Source organism: Felis catus, chromosome C1 (genome assembly GCF_018350175.1).
Source record: "Felis catus isolate Fca126 chromosome C1, F.catus_Fca126_mat1.0, whole genome shotgun sequence".
Lineage (NCBI taxonomy): Eukaryota > Metazoa > Chordata > Mammalia > Carnivora > Felidae > Felis > Felis catus.
Genome location: NC_058375.1, coordinates 11,056,262 through 11,072,680, shown reverse-complemented (window position 1 = coordinate 11,072,680; position 16,419 = coordinate 11,056,262). Strand labels below are relative to the sequence as shown.

At 48.3% G+C, this 16,419-nt stretch overlaps 1 protein-coding gene across 14 annotated transcripts in view; it reads right to left on the bottom strand.

Annotated features, from left to right (window-relative positions):
• FHAD1 (forkhead associated phosphopeptide binding domain 1) overlaps positions 1-16,419 on the bottom strand; it is a 122,661-nt gene that overhangs the window by 95,469 nt on the left and 10,773 nt on the right. For all 14 annotated transcript variants that reach the window (XM_045035121.1, XM_023258154.2, XM_045035124.1 and 11 more), the window contains one exon: positions 3,332-3,538. In XM_045035121.1, coding sequence (XP_044891056.1) covers positions 3,332-3,538 — 207 coding nt within the window. The remainder of the gene's footprint in view (positions 1-3,331; positions 3,539-16,419) is intronic.

The window sequence follows — 16,419 nt, the reverse complement described above, 5'->3', positions numbered from 1 at the left end:
TACACTCTGTAAGTGAAGGGAGATGGTCACCAACGGACAAACACTGTGAGATTCCACTTCTGTGAGGGGCCTGGAGCGGTCAAGTTCATAGAGACAGAAAGAGTGGCGGCTGGGGGAGCAAGGAAGAGGGAGGGAGCTTTCACGTAACGGGCACAGGGTTTCGGATTGGGAAGAGGGAGAACGTTCCGGAGATGGCTGCACAGCAGTGTGAGGAACTATATGCTCACAAGAGGTTCAGACGGTAAATGTTTTCGGTATTTTGCCACCATTTTAAAATCTAAAAGTGAAAAACGAACAAAAATAACGAAGTGCCTCCAAGGTGTGGGGGAGGGTGATAGAAATGGATGGAAAGGTTCTGGAAGCGGGTAGTAGTGATGGCTACGGAACCCCGTAAACGTGCAAACACCGAACGGCACATGTACAAACGGGTGAGGTGTGTGGGGTGCAAGTTATATTCGAGGAAGCTGTTAAAAGCAGGCAAGCAAACGTGGTCCCGAGGAACCCTTTGGGGGTGATGAGTTTGCTCACTGCCTTGATGATGGTCCGTCTGGCACACGCCTAAGTCAAAGTCGATCAAGTTACATCCTTTAAACACCTGCGGCTTTCTTGCCTGTCAGTCTATCCGGTTTTTAAAAAGCGGCACAGGGGCACCCGGGGGGCTCCGTCAGTTAAGTGCCCCACTCTCGATTTCGGCTCAGGTCATATAACCTCGCGGTTCGTGAGTTCGTGGAACACAGGGCTCCACGCTGACCTTGCGGAGCCTGCTCGGGATCCCCTCTCTCTCCTCTCTCTGCCCCTCCCCAGCTTGCACACTCTCAAAAATAAAAAAGTGTCTAAAAAAAAAAAGCGACACAGTTTTCCATATACGAAGAACTCCTTGTACTTTTTAAAATGACGTCCCCTTTTGATGGATAGCTAGCTTTCAATTTTCGTGTCCCTATAAATAACATTTCCATAAATACCTTTGTGTGAAAACAGGCAGATGTCGTCTGTCCCCCTGTCCCCTACTGGCAAGCCACAGAATGAGAATCTCCCAGGCAGGGGGCCTGGGAACTTGTCATTTTATCGGACGTTCCAAATACATTCTTATAATCAATCACACGTGTTTGATAAACATTGACTCACGCTTCACAGACTTGGGTTTATAGGCTTGGCGTTTGAGACTCTGTTTTCTTTGGTTCCTGAAACAATCCGTAAATGCTTTAGAGGAGGAGTTCCAAATTTAGGTTTTCCTTGTGTTGGGGGCATGTCGGAATCACCAGGGAGCTTGTGAGAACGCATATTCCCCCGTGCACACCCCGTTCCCAGGGAGGTTGGGGAGGGTTGCCAGATTTAACATAAATATATAGATTTAAAAAATCTAGGGGTGCCTGGGAGGCTCGGTCAGTTAAGCATCCGACTTCGGCTCAGGTCACGGTCTCGCGGTCCGTGAGTTCCGGCCCCGCATCGGGCTCTGTGCTGACAGCTCAGAGCCTGGAGCCTGTTTCAGATTCTGTGTCTCCCTCTCTCTCTGACCCTCCCCCCATTCGTGCTCGGTCTCTCTCTGTCTCAAAAATAAGTAAATGTTAAAAAAAAATTTTTAAAACCTAAATAAAATAGTGTGTCCAATTAACTCTGAATTTCAGATAAACAACCATAATTTTTTTTAAAGCATAAGTGGCCTTTTGCAATATTTGGGACATACTTATACTAAACAATTATTTGGTGTTTATCTGCAGTTCAGATTTAGCTGGGTGTCCTGTATTTTATCTGTCAATCTTTTAAAAAATTTTTTTAACTTTTTAATTTATTTTTGAGAGACAAAGAGAGACAGAGCATGAGCGGCAGAGGGGCAGAGAGAGAGAGGGAGACACAGAATCCGAAGCAGGCTCCAGGCTCTGAGCTGTCAGCACAGAGCCCGACGCGGGGCTCGAACTCACGAACCGTGAGATCATGACCTGAGGTGAAGCTGACACTTAACCAACTGAGCCACCCAGGCGCCCCAACTGTCAACCTTAAGTATGAGTCCTTGGGCCTGGGTGAGGCCCAGGGATCTGCATGCTTGGTCTGCTCCCCACAGGGTTTGAAGTACTGGGGGGTCCTTGGAGCCCACGTTGAAAACTTGATCAGGTCAACACCTTCCGGGTCAGGAGCCCCTCCTCGGTGCTGCCACAGGACCCTGGTACGGTCCATGAGCAAACACACTTTAATGATCTAAGGGGGATAAGGCAGCTGTCCAGTAGCAGAAAAATCTGTCCCCCATCTTCAAAGCCAAAGGTGATGGATGTGACATCGTGGCTCCTGCGGCCTGAGGGATTCTGTTGATCTTCCTGGGGTGCATATTTAGGGCTGCCTGAGGGCTCAAAACCCCAGGATTCTGTGTAGATCCTCTAAATTTAATGTATTTATACTCGGCCTTGTCCCAGAAAGGATTTTAAGCCTTGGAGGTCTCACTCAATGTAGCATTCTTGGGGGTGGTGAGATAAATGCGCCATCTCTCTGGGACACGCGTGGCAGAGATTCATTCCGTGCTCACCGGGAATGGGTGCTGTGCTAGTTGTACGATTATAATCATCTCAACCCTCAAGATGAGCCTGCAAGGTCATTGCTGCCATTGGCCCCATTCTGTAGATGAGGAAACAGAGGTTCTGAGGGGTCCGGTGGCTCGCTCAAGAGCGCACAAAAGTATGCAAGTGGCAGAGCTGGGATCCTGATCAAAGCCTGGGTTGCTAACCCCCTCCTCCCGCCCCCATCCCACCTCTCTGGTAAACAGCACGTTCCTCGTGACTGAGGTTTAATGGGTAAGTTCTGTATTACATTTGGCTTAAACCGGGGCCACGTTCTGGGTCAGGACCCCGGGGACATTTCTGATCGGGGGCATAAGAACAGCTGCTATGCGTTGAGTGTCTGCTCAGGGCGGACGCTGACTTTGGGGCTCTACAGCCGGATCAATGCCAGGCCGTGCCGGCAAGCCCGAGACCCAGGCCTAGAAAGAACCCTGCTCGGGGGCACAGAGCGAGGAAGCTGCAGACGGCTGATCTGCCTAAAAAGAAGCATCCATCTCTGAGGTTTCAAAAGCGCATCCTGCCTTCCATCTGCCCTGATCAAGCTTTGCATTTTCAGCAAAACGCTACGCTTAGTTCTGGGCTTGCCACGGTGCAAAATTTACATGTCATTCCAGGAAATGCCCAGAAGAGGGCGCGAGGACTCACGCCCCGCCAGGATCCACCGGGATAGGTGTGAACCTTGCCGGGGTCCAGTCGGTCAGCGTCACCGGTGTGCGTGGCGTGAGATCCGAGGGGCGCGCGGCGGACAAGGACCACCCTTCGGACGCACAGGGGTCTGAACTCACCGAGGATGGGTTTTCGATGACCAGCTCGTAGGTCAGCCCTCCAGACCCAAATCTCAGGATGTCTCCGGGTAGCAGCTTCACGGCCACATTCTGAATGTGGCACTCGTTGACGAAGGTGCCGTTTCTGGAATTGAAGTCCTGGAGAACAAAGCTGTCCTCGGCCTCATTATATTCAATGAGCGCATGATGGTTGTCGATGTCGGGAGACTGAAACACATAAGGGAGGAGGCTGTGACCAAGAAAACAAGAATGACCGGCAGGGGCCCCTCACATTTACTGCTGAGCACTGGGTATCAGAAGGTGCTAAGCGCCTCGCCTGGCTGGCTGCTCACCACAGCCCTCATTTAAAAACGATGACAGGTAGAGTCAGGGAAGATAGCGACCCGGCCAAGGTCACATGGATAGTGTCTGGTGGGGCTGGGGTATGTCTTCTCTCTGACTCCAGACCCAGAGCAGGTGGCCAAGTTGTTGGCTGGGGATCCGGCAGCACGGAGGCAAAGGGAACCCTGTGGGGTCTGGATGAGCACGTGTCTGGCCAGGGAATCGGCCACTTTCTATATCCCTGACCCCACATAGGTATGCTTTTGGTCGTCCCGAACGGCAGGACAGAAAGCAAAAATGGCCCCACACCCCAACCAGAAAGGTCACTTGGCCAGTGACCGCTGTCCACCTTCCTGTAAGGAAAGCACCAAGTTCATGGAATAAAGTACATAGAGTTAAACGGGGGGGGAAGAGGGGGGGTGTTCCTAATGATTGGCGTTCATTAATTTGTGTTCAACTCATTAAAAAAATAACATTTCAAACGGGGGGGAGGGGGGGGTGTTCCTAGTGATTGGCGTTCATTAATTTTGTGTTCAACTCGTTAAAAAAATAACATTTCAAAAAATATTACAGAAAATGAGAACTGGAAAAAAAAACACAAAGAAGACATGAAAATCACCTAGGCTCCCATCCCCCCAGAGCCAGGCGCCGTGAACATCCTTCTAGTCTTCTGTCTGTGCTTACAATCTTGTGAAAAAGTTGAAAGAAAATTGAGATCACAGCACATCACCTAGTTTTATAACTACCTTTAGAAAACCTTGGTGTGCAATGAAGATTTTCCCATGTGATTAGCTATTTCTATTGCTTCTTAAAAGCTACTCAGAATTTATCCAATCGAAGATGATCTACCCTTTTTTTTTTTTTTTTTTTTTTTTTTTTGTAAGTAGGCTTCATGCCCAGCGTGGAGCCCACTGCGGGGCTTGAGCTCATGGCTGAGATCAAAACCTGAGCTGGGATCCAGAGTCGGACACTTGACTCACCGAGCCACCCACGTGCCCCAATGATCTACTTTTTAATAGGAGGCCTGGTGTGATTACATTTCCAAAAAGAGAGGGACCCCAGACGGTGTGTCTGTGAATTGGCAGTGGAGGGCAGAAGGCTCTGCTATAATTTCGCTTTGATCAGAAGACCGAGCAGGGCCCAGTGGCCAGAAGGAAATACCATATTCCCCTGGCCGTGGGGCTCTGGACTGTGGCTGCAGGGCATACGTGAAGCCTTTCTCTTTTCAGGACACTGCCTATGAGACATCCACTTCAGCCTGCGACTTTGCAATTATTTTCTAAATTTATCTTCTCGTGGGGCGCGTGGGTGGTTCAGTCGGTTGAGCGTCCAACTCTTGATTTCAGCTCCGGACATGATCTCACGGTTCGTGAGATCAAGCCCCGCATGGGGCTCTGTGCTGACACTGTGGAGCCTGCATGGGATTCTCTCTTCTCTCTCTGCCCCTCCCCTGCTTGGACGCACCTGTGTGTTTTCTCTCTCTCTCTCTCTCTCTCTCTCTCAAAATAAATAAATAAACATTTAAATGTATCCTCCTGGAGTGCCTCATCCAACTTTCATACAAAGAGTACTTGCACTTAGAAATCGACAGTGAAGTCTCAAAATGCAATAATAACCAGTCACTTGTATCAATAATAGACTAATTGCTTATGTTATGCTGTTATATAGCAATACAACAGCTTGTATTAATAGACTATATTAATTAAACATTGCATGCCAGGAAATGTGCTAAGTGCTCTCCTGTCATCTACATAACAGCCCAAAGGGATAGTTCTCTATTTTGTAGATAAGGAAACTGAGGCACAGAATGATTACATTTGTACAGAGTTACCCAGCATGACTACCCTGGCTTCTACTCGGATTTGCTTGATCCAAATATCTGTGTTCTTACTCACTTTACAAATTTTTATCATACACTTGGGCACTCAAAATATTGAAATGCAGAAAGAAAGCAGGAGTAACTATATTAATTTCAGACGGAAAAGACTTCAGAGCCAGGAGTATTCTCAGGGATAAAGAGAAGTACAAGGATATGATGATAAAGGAGTCAGTTCTCCAAGAAGACATAACAATCCTTAATTGTATGTGCCTAACGATGAACCATCAGAATAAATGAGGCAAAAACTGATAGAGGTTCAAGGAGAAATAGACAAATTCATTATGAGAGTTAGAGACTTCAGTAATGGCCAGATCCAGCAGGCAGAAAGTTAGTAAGGATAAAGCTGAACTGAACAACACCGTTAATCAATTAGATCTAATTGACAGGCACAGACAATTTCACCAAACAGCAACAAAATGCACGTTGTTCTCACGCTCACATGGAACGTTCCCCAAGATAGACCCCATTCTGGGCCACAAACCATAACAAATTTAAAAGGACAGAACTCCTACACAGCATGCCTTCAGCCTACAATGGAATCAGACTAGAAATCAATAGCAGAAAAATAACCAAAAATTACAAAATATTTGGAGATTAAACGACACACTTCTAAACAGTCTGTGGGTCAAGGAGAAGCCTCAAGAAAAATTAAAAAAAAAATTACCTAAATGAAATGAAAGTAAATGCAAATGAAAATACAACTTATCAGAATTTGTGGGATTCAGTGAAAGCAGGGCTAAGAGGGAAGTTTATAGCATGGAATGCATACATTGGGAAAGAAGAAAGACTTCAAATCAATAATCTAAGCTTTCACCTTGGGAAAGCCTCACCCAAACAGAAGAAATGAAGCAAAAATTCAGACAGAAATGAATGAAATAAAAAACAGGAAAATAATAGAGAAACATCAGTGAAACCAAAAGTTGATTCTTTGAAAAGATCAGTAAAATTGACAAGCCTCTAGCAGGCTAACCAAGAACAAGAGAGAGAGGGTACAAGTTACTAAAACCAGAAATGAAAGAGAGAGGTTCACTACTGATCACATAAATATTAAAGATAACAAAGGAATATTATAAACAATTCTACGCCCACAAATTTGATAACTTAGATGAAGCTGACCAACTCCTTGAAAGATACAAGGTACCAAAACTCATACAAGGAGAAATAAATAACCTGAATAGGCCCATATCTATTAAAGAATTTTAATCAATAATGAATAACTTTCCAGAAAGCACCTCGTTCCTGGTACAGAAAGCACCAGGTTCAGATGGGTTCACTGGTGAATTCCATCAGACACTTAAGGAAAAAACGATACTAGTTCTCTACAACCTCTTTCAGAAAATCGAAGGAGAAGAAACACTTCCTAACTCATTCTGTGAGGACATTAGTCTAATACCAAAACCAGATAAAGATATTACAAGAAGGGACAACTTTAGACCAGTATCTCTCATGAACACAGATGAAACATCCTCAACGAAATATTAGCAAATCCAATCCAACAATGTATACACCACAAGCAAGTGGGATTCATTTCAGCTAAGCAAGGCTGGTTCAGCATTTGAAAATCAATTAATGCAGTCCATCACCTCAACAGGCTAGAGAAGAAAAGCCACATGATCGTAGCCAGGTGAAGAAAGAGCATTTGACAAAATCCAACAGCCATCTGTGATTACACACACACACACACACACACACACACACACACACACACACACACACACACACTTGTGGCAAATTAGGAATAGAGGGGAACTTCCTCAACTTGATAAAGAACATCTACAAAAACCCTAAAGCTAACATCGTACTTAATGGTGAGAAACTAGAAACCTTCTCATTAAGATCAGGAACAGGATAAGGATGTCCTCTTTCACACTTCTTTTTTAACACGGTACTGTGTCCTAGCCAGGGCAGGCAATAAGACAAGAAAAGGAAATAAAAGGTATACAGATTGGAAAGGAAGAAATAAAACTGTCTCTATTTGCCGATGACATGACTGCCTATGTAGAAAATCCCCATGAATCAACAAAAACACTCCTAGAACTAGTAAGCAATTATAGCAAGGTCGTAGGATACAAAATTAATATACAAAAGTCAGTTGCTTTCCTATATGCCAGAAATGAACAACTGGAATCGGAAGTGAAAAACACAACACCATTTACATTAGCAGCAGAAAGAAAAGAAGAGAAAAAAAAAGAGAAAGAAAGAAAGAAAGAAAGAAAGAAAGAAAGAAAGAAAGAAAGAAAGAAAGAAAGGGAGGGAGGGAGGGAGGAAGGAGGGAAGGAAGGAAGATAGATTAAGAAAGAGTGAAAGACCAGACAGACAGACTTAGGTAGAAGTCTAACAGAATATGTAAAGATATATATGAAGAAAACTATAAAATATTGATGAAAGAATCAAAGAAGATCCAAATAAATGAAAAGATAGCCTGTGTTTATTTGCAATTCCTTAAATGATACATGATGGTCAGCATCTTTTCATAAGCTTATTGACATCTGTAGATCTTCTTGGGTAAGGTGTCTGTTCATATCTTTTGCCCAGTTTTAAATTGGGTTGTTTGTTTCCTTATTGTTGAATTTTAAGACTCATTTACTTTGGACACATGTTTATAGCATCGTTATCCCTAAAACTGAAGCCACCAAGATGTCTTTTAAAAGGCGAATGGATAAGCAAACTGTGATACATCCACACAATGAAATAAAAGTCAGTGATGAAAAGAAATGAGCTACCGAGCCAGAAAAAGACACAGAGGAACCATGCAAATGCACATCACTTGGTGCAAGAAGCCAGTCTGAAAAGGCCACAGAGTGTATAACTTCAACCACATGAAATTCTGAAAAAAGTAAAACTATATAGAGACAGTAAAGAGGTCAGTGGTTTCCAGGGGCTCTAGTGGATGTGGGGCGGGATGAACATGTGGAACACAGGGGGTTCAGGGTGGTGAAACTATTCTGTATGACGCTGCGGTGGTGGGTACTTATCAGACATGGGCCGAAACCCACAGAATATGCAATGCCTAATGTCAACTATGGACTTTAGTTAGTGACAACATATCAATATTGGTTTGTCAGTGGTAACAAATGTCCCATGTGAAAGCAAGATGTTAATAACAGGGGAAGCTCTGTGTGTGCTGGGGGCGGGTATACGGGAACTTTGTACGCTATCTGCTCAATTTCCTATAAACCTCAATCCGTTCTAAAAAAAGAAAGCATTTTTTAAAAAACACACTACAGCACGTTAGTTCTTTGGGAAATTCCACTCACGTCATGGTCATCCCCATACCCACTGATCCCTACGCTCCATGAACCCTGGATAACCCATCGAGGAGAGAAATTCTATGTGCTGCATTTTGTTTTCCTTTTCCCGAGCCTCGTTCCTCTCCATTCCTCAGTAGCTGCCTGGCCATTACTAAGAAATCAAAGGAAGCAGGAAGTTTTGAATGACTCCCTAAAAGTGGGAGGAGCCTCTGCCACAGGTTGGGCCAAGAGAGTGCTTCCTGGGACTATCTTATAATATGAGACCCTCCGCTTCCTTGGAGATTTGCTAAAAGCTATTACTGGACAGAAGCCCTGCTGCTAATATAGACTGAATGTATGAGCTCCGTCCTGCTGAGCTGTTCCGCTACTCACACTGGGTGTGAGCCACTGGGCGACTCAGTTGGATAAGCATCTGACTCTTGACTTTGGCTCAGATCATGATCTCACCGTTCATGAGACTGAGCCCTGCATCGGGCTCTGTGCGGACAGCATGGAGCCTGCTTGGGATTCTCTCCCTGTCTCTCTGCCCCTCCCCCACGCTCACGCTCGCCCTCTCTCTCTCTCTCTCTCTCAAAATAAATAAATCCACTTTAAAGAAATTAAGACTAATATCATCATAAGATCCATCAAGCCCACTTTTGGGTAAACATCCAAAAGAACGAAAAGCAAGGGCTTGAAGAGAGATTTGTACACCCGTGTTCACGACTCTACTCCAACAGCGGGGAGGTGGAAACAACCCAGGGTCCACTGAGAAGCGGGCGGATAAGCAAAATGTGCCGTGTACATAAAATGGAATATTATTCAGCCTTAAAGAGGAAGGACATGCCGACGCACGCTACAACGCGGCCAGACGTTGAAGACATTACGCCGAGTGAAATAAGCCAGTCGTAAGTAGGCGACGGCTGTATGATCCTACCAGTACGAAGTACCTAGAGTTGCCAAGCTCACAGAAACAGAAAGTAAGACGGCGGCTGCCAGGGCCTAGGGGGAGGGGGAAACTGGGAATTGTTTGACGGTTTAATGGGCATAGAGCCTCAGTGTCGCAAGATGAGAAAGTTCCGGTTGGTTATACAACAGCATGAATGCACTTAACGCTGCTAATCCGTACGCTTAACAAACAGTTCAGATGGTAAACGTTATGTTTCACGGCAGTTTTAAACGTGGCTAAGACGAAGTGTCTCACCCAACATCAAGATGCACGTGGCACTTCTGGGACCAAGATCTGTGCCCTTGACCTGTCCCCTATGCTTTTCAGAGTAGACAGTGATTAATTAATTACATTATATAATGTTTATTTATTTACTTTTGAGACACAGAGAGACAGAGCACCAGCAGGGGAGGGGCAAAGATAGAGGGAGACACAGAATCCCAAGCGGGCTGCAGGCTCTAAGCTGTCAGCACAGAGCCTGACGTGGGGCTTGAACTCATGAACCCATGATCTGAGCTGAAGTTGGATCTTAACCAACTGAGCTACCCAGGTGCCCCGAGAGTAGACAGTGATTTAATAGTGAGAGAGGAGTGGGGTGGAACTGAATATGGGCCATGCATTTAAAAAAAAAAAAAGTCTCCTGCAGGGGTGCCTGGGGGCTCAGTTGGTTAAGCATCTGACTCTTGATTTTGGCTCAGGTCATGATCTCGTGGTTCATGGGCTGGAGCCCCACGTTGGGCTCTGTGCTGATGGTGCAGAGCCTGCTTGGGATTCTCCCTCTTTCTCTCTGCCCCTCCCCTGCTTGCACACGTGCTCTCTTTCTCTCTCAAAATAAATAAACATTAACAACTGTTTAAAAAATTAAGGCAATTCAAATGAGGAAAGAGATGATCTTTCCTAAAATATTTAAAAAAAAAAGTGTCCTGCATTTTAAATACCTTTTAAAAGTATTTAGTGAGTCCATAAAATACTGAGACTTCGACAAATCTACTAATCACAAACATCTGCTCTGGTGACCACTGGGCTTTGAGGAAGCCTCCCTGAGAAGCCGTTAGCCTGCCGCAAAGCTCCTGATGTATCTGGAACCTTCCTTCAGAGCCAGTTCTCAACCTTCATCTTCTGGAACTCGGAAACCCAGTCTCAGAGCACGACCTCCTGACCCCCATCTTCCTCACCCTCCCCCCCTTCCTCTTTGATTCCTCGTGACCTCTGCTCCCTCACCCACTCCACGTGGGCAGTCCCCTTCACCTGCCCTGGCCTGGCCCACCACCTCCTCCAACTCCACCTCTGTCCCTGTCTCCCTGCCACCCTCACACTCTGTCCTCAGGTCGGCCCAGTCTGGTCACATGCTGCTGTCTTCAGGCTCCCCAGCCACCGGTCCCTGGTGCTTGGCTTTTCATTCATTAACAGCCTTCTAGGTCCTCACCTTCTGTGCCCTGTCACATCCTCCACTTGCCCTCCAATCCTCGCCCACCCTCTCCCCCTGGCCCTCTGCCCCAGCAGGCCGGCCGTGGGGCTGCATCATGGGCTGATGGGCTCCTTGTCTCTGGTTTCTGGTTGGGTCTGGCCAGTGGGGGATCAGAGATCTGAGCAGGGCAGAGAGAGGTTGGGGTATTTATTCCCCTTGCTCCCTCCCTGTGGGGACACCATGGGCTGGGTCCAACCCTCCGCCAGAAGCCGCAGCTGCCGTTGGGGATTCCAGGAGATGTAACCCCTTCACCCTTCGGGTCTGGGGGGGTGGGGACAGCTCCTCACTCTCAGTGGCTCTGGGTGCCACACCATCCTGGCTGGTTTCTTTAAGCCTGACTGCCTCTGTCGGTGTCCCTTCATGAAGCACCCACTCTGGACGGCCCTTTGCTCCCTGCCAGGACCCAGAGTTCCAGCAGTGAGCAGCTCTCCGGCATGGCCTTCAAGTCCCCTTCCTGCAGCTGCCAAGGGGATCAGAGTGGCCTTGCTGTCACCCCGCCTGGTCTGGTCCTGGCTCACTGAGGGTCTCCTTCTTGTATCTTCTGGGGCGAGTCTCTTGCTGCTCTCTGGTTGCTTCCCTTGCAAAAGTGGGTTTGATCCGCTGTGCTACATAGGACTGACAAAAGGTACCGTTGGGAGGAACTTTCAAGGTAGTAGGATAACATTTTTTCAGTTAAGTGGGGTCTGCGTCAGTGTGTGTGTGTGTGTGTGTGTGTGTGTGTGTGTGTGTGTGTGATCTATTTTTTTTACCTTTTGGGTCTTGGCCAGTGCATCCCCCCCCCCCCCCAGCACATCCCCCTTACTGTCTCGAGAAAGAGACATAGTGCAGAAAGAGTGAAAACTGGGGTTTCCAGAAGAATGAGGATATGGGGAAACAGCTAGGCTCTGGCGAGACGTGAGTCTGGGAGGAGAAGGGAAGGGGAAATGTCTCTGCTTCCCTCTGTCACAGAGAGCCTCCCGCCCAGGTCCTCCTGGGAAAGCCCCGTGGAGGGGTGAGGCCTCAGGAAGAGGCTGGTTCCTAAAATCAGCCTGCCTGAGGGTGGTTTCCAGCCTCCGACCCGCCCTGTGTGACCCCAAATTCCTCATCTGTAAAATGGGGGAAACGATAGTGCCTGCCTCGTAGGGATGCCGATCGTCAGGATGAAATGAGTTAACACGCACGGACGTGCCGAGGACGGGGCCGGGCACCGAGCGAGCCCTCGCTGCGTTACGGACACGTTACTGCTCGCTTCTCCGGCCCGGCCGCGGCCTCTGGCTCTGCCGCTGCCGTGGCTGCTTCTAGGCCTCCACGCTGGCGCCTCTCCCTTCACCTGCCCCCAGCTCGCACGGCTCCTGAGGATTCCACTCTAGGGCTGGCTCCCTCTCCTTCCCGCGGGGCCGCTGCAGAGCCCTAATTCTCCGACGTGTATTTTCAACCCCTAGCTCATCCCCAGGCCTCCCTGTGCCCACCTGCCCGTGGATGCTGACACGCTCACCTCCTGCCTCCTGCCTCCTCCTGTCCCCTAAACCCTCTCCGTAATGACGGTAATGGCGTCGTCACACGCGCAGCCCACGGACCACCCCTCTCCAGGGCTCCTGACATTGTCCCCACTAGTTCCTCCAAAAAGCTCTCCAACAAGCCCCGTGACACCACACCCTCCCCATGGCAACAGTGCAGGTGAGAGGCAGGATTGACTTCAGTGGGCAGAATGGTCCCCAAAAGAGATCTACGCCCCAGATCTGGATCCTGCGAGGATGCTCTGCTACAGGGCACAAGGGACTGTGCAGATGTAAAGGTTACTAGTCTGTGATCTTAAGAGAGGGAGAGCATCCTGGACTGTCCCGGTGCGACTAATCTAATCCCATGAACCCTTAAAAGCAAAGAACTTTCTAGGGGCGCCTGGGTGGCGCAGTCGGTTAAGCGTCCGACTTCAGCCAGGTCACGATCTCGCGGTCCGTGAGTTCGAGCCCCGCGTCGGGCTCTGGGCTGATGGCTCAGAGCCTGGAGCCTGTTTCTGATTCTGTGTCTCCCTTTCTCTCTGCCCCTCCCCCATTCACGCTCTGTCTCTCTCTGTCCCAAAAACAAATAAACGTTGAAAAAAAAAATTTTTTTTTAATAAAAAAAATAAAAAAATAAAAAAAAGCAAAGAACTTTCTCTGGCTGGAGTTGGACAGATGAGTCAGAACAGGGGATCAGAGGGATCTGTTGGTTTTCTTTTTTTAAAAATATTTTTGAGAGAGTGTGAGTGAAGTGGGGAGGGGCAGAGAGAGAGGGAGACGCAGAATCCAAAGCAGGCTCCAGGCTCCGAGCCGTCAGCACAAGGCCCAACGCGGGGCTCGAACTCATGAACTGCGAGATCGTGACCTGAGCTGAAGTCGGGCGCTTAACCGACTGAGCCACCCAGGCACCCCAGGGATCTGAGAGATTTGAAGCATGAAAAGGCCTTGAGCCAATGCTGCTGGCTTTGAAGGTGAAGGGGCCCACAAGCCCGGAATGCGGGCGGCCTCCTGGGCTGGGAACCACTTCCGCTGACAGCCAGCCCGGAAAGGGGACCTCGGTCCGTAACAGCACAGGTTAACTTGCGCCAAGCACCCGAACAGATCCGGGAGCAGATTCTCCTTGGAGACTCTGGAAGAGCCCAGGTCCGCTGAGCACCTTGATTTTGACCTGGGGGCCCAGGGACAGAGAAACCAGCTGAGTCCACCCCAACTTCGAAGTACAAAACCGGGAGATCATCCCCCTGTGTTGTAAATAGAACACAAATACAATGGCCCACATTTAGTACGGTACTAACAACACCAGGCACTGATCTAAGCCCTTGACAGTGATTCACTCTCAAAACGCGGTCCCTGCAACCACCCCCAGGGCACGTATACAAAGACGGCAGCCGAGAACAGCTGCATAACTTGTCCGAGACCCTCCAGCCCACGAGAGCGGAGCCAGGCTCTGAACCGGCCGCCCGGTGGGGTAAGGTCACGCACTTGACTGCTCTGTCCCGGGGCCACTCCGTCTGCTCTTCTCCCACCCAAATAACAAAGATCACCAACTCCTCCCCAGCTTAAAAGCCTTTTGGTGAGGGGGAGGTTCCTCTTCACATGCTTAGCCTGGCTTCCATTTTGCAATGTCACCACCAACATGCCATTTCGTCCTTTTCTCCCAAGCCAAACTGTTCCCCAAACATCTCCGGACCTTTGCACATGCTTTTTCAACACCGGGGGTGTCCTTTCCTACTTGCTCTGTCTGGAAAATCCCCAGACTTCCTTGTCTTTCCTTGTCTTTCCTTGTCCGTCCTTCCTTCCTTCCTTCCTTCCTTCCTTCCTTCCTTCCTTCCTTCCTTCCTTCCTTCCTTCCTTCCTTCCTTCCAGTGCAAGCAGGGGCGGGAGGGAGAGAGAGAGAGAGAGAGAGAGAGAGAGAGAGAAGGAATCTCAAGAAGGCTCCACCCTCAGGGCAGACCCTGACACATGGCTTGATCCCATGACCGTGAGATCAAGACCTTGAGGTGAGGGGTGCCTGGGTGGCTCAGTCGGTTAAGCATCCGACTCTTGGTTTCAGCTGAGGTCATGAGCTCACAATTCGTGAGTTTGAGCCCCGTGTCGGGCTCTGTGCTGACAGTGCAGAGACTGCTTGGGATTCTCTCTCTCTCTCTCTCTCTCTCTCTCTCTCTGCCCCTCCTCCTTTCTCTCTCTCTCAAAATAAATTAAAAAACTTAAAAAAAAAAAAAAAAGACCTGAACTGAGATCAAGAGTCAGACACTTAACAGACTGAACCACCCAGGCCTCCCCAGGCTTCTCTTTAAAGAGGTAGCTCGGGAAAAAAAAAAAAAAAAATTAAAAAAAACAAAACAAAACGGGGCGCCTGGGTGGCTCAGTCGGTTAAGCGTCCGACTTCAGCCAGGTCACGATCTCGCAGTCCGTGAGTTCGAGCCCTGCGTCAGGCTCTGGGCTGATGGCTCAGAGCCTGGAGCCTGCTTCAGATTCTGTGTCTCCCTCTCTCTCTGCCCCTCCCCCGTTCATGCTCTGTCTCTCTCTGTCCCAAAAATAAATAAAAGTTGAAAAAAAAATTTTTTAAAGAGGTAGCTCGGGGCGCCTGGGTGGCTTGGTCGGTTGAGCGTCGGACTTCGGCTCAGGTCATGATCTCACAGTCCGTGAGTTCAAGCCCCGCGTCAGGCTCTGTGCTGACAGCTCAGAGCCTGGAGCCTGTTTCAGATTCTGTGTCTCCCTCTCTCTCTGCCCCTCCCCTGTTCACGCTCTGTCTCTCTCTGTCTCAAAAATAAATAAACGTTAAAAAAAAAATTAAAAAAAAAGAAATAAATAAAGAGGCAGCTCAAGTCTGGCCTTCTCTGAGGAGCTCCCTGACCCCCCGAGAGGATTCTTGTGGGGGGCTTCAATTCACAACCCCCACGCTCCTGATCAGTGGGTGCCGCGTCAACATTCCGTCCCCACATGAACCCCCCACTGGAGGGCGCCACCCCAGCTAGTCGCGTGAAGGACAATCACAAGAATATGCACGTCGTGTTTCACGGACAGTCCTCACTCTGGATTTCACCCGATGGAACCTCCCTAGCTTAGTGAGCTACTTTGATATTCCAGGGAACTCGGAAGGAATTTCAGATATTCCCAAAGCTAAATTTACACTCAAGGAATGAAACTTCTTCTCTCTGGAACTGCTGAGTCAGACAACCCGGAATCTGAAACTTGGCCCCCACCTCCCCTGTGACCAGCTGTGTGATTTTTCACTTGACCTTTCTGCGTCCCATTTGCACATCTTTAAATGAGGATAACAGTGATAACAGCAGTTCCTACACCACAGGGTTTGTTTTTTTTTTTTTTTGGAGAATGTAATTTTCTGCATACATACTCAGGATGTACAATATGTATAAAGTCATGGGAGGTAAAGTAGTCTACGAATGCATGCTGTAGCTGTTTGTATCATTTGTGTTGTCGAAAAGATTGTGATCTTCTGCCTCACGTCCATTGGAATGGCTACTATCAGAAAAACAGGATAAGGGGCGCCTGGGAGGCTCCGTCGGTGAAGCATCCGACTCTCGATTTTGGCTCAGGTCACGATCTCACGGTTCAGGGGATCGAGCCCCGCGTCAGGCTCCGCACTGACAGCTCGGAGCCTGCTTGAGATTCTCTCTCTCCCCCTCCCCCCACCCCTCTCTCAAAATAAACAAATAAACTAAAAACAAAACAAAACAAAACAAAACCAGGATAAAACAAATGTTGACGAGGATGTGGAGAGAGTGGAACCTTGTGCCCC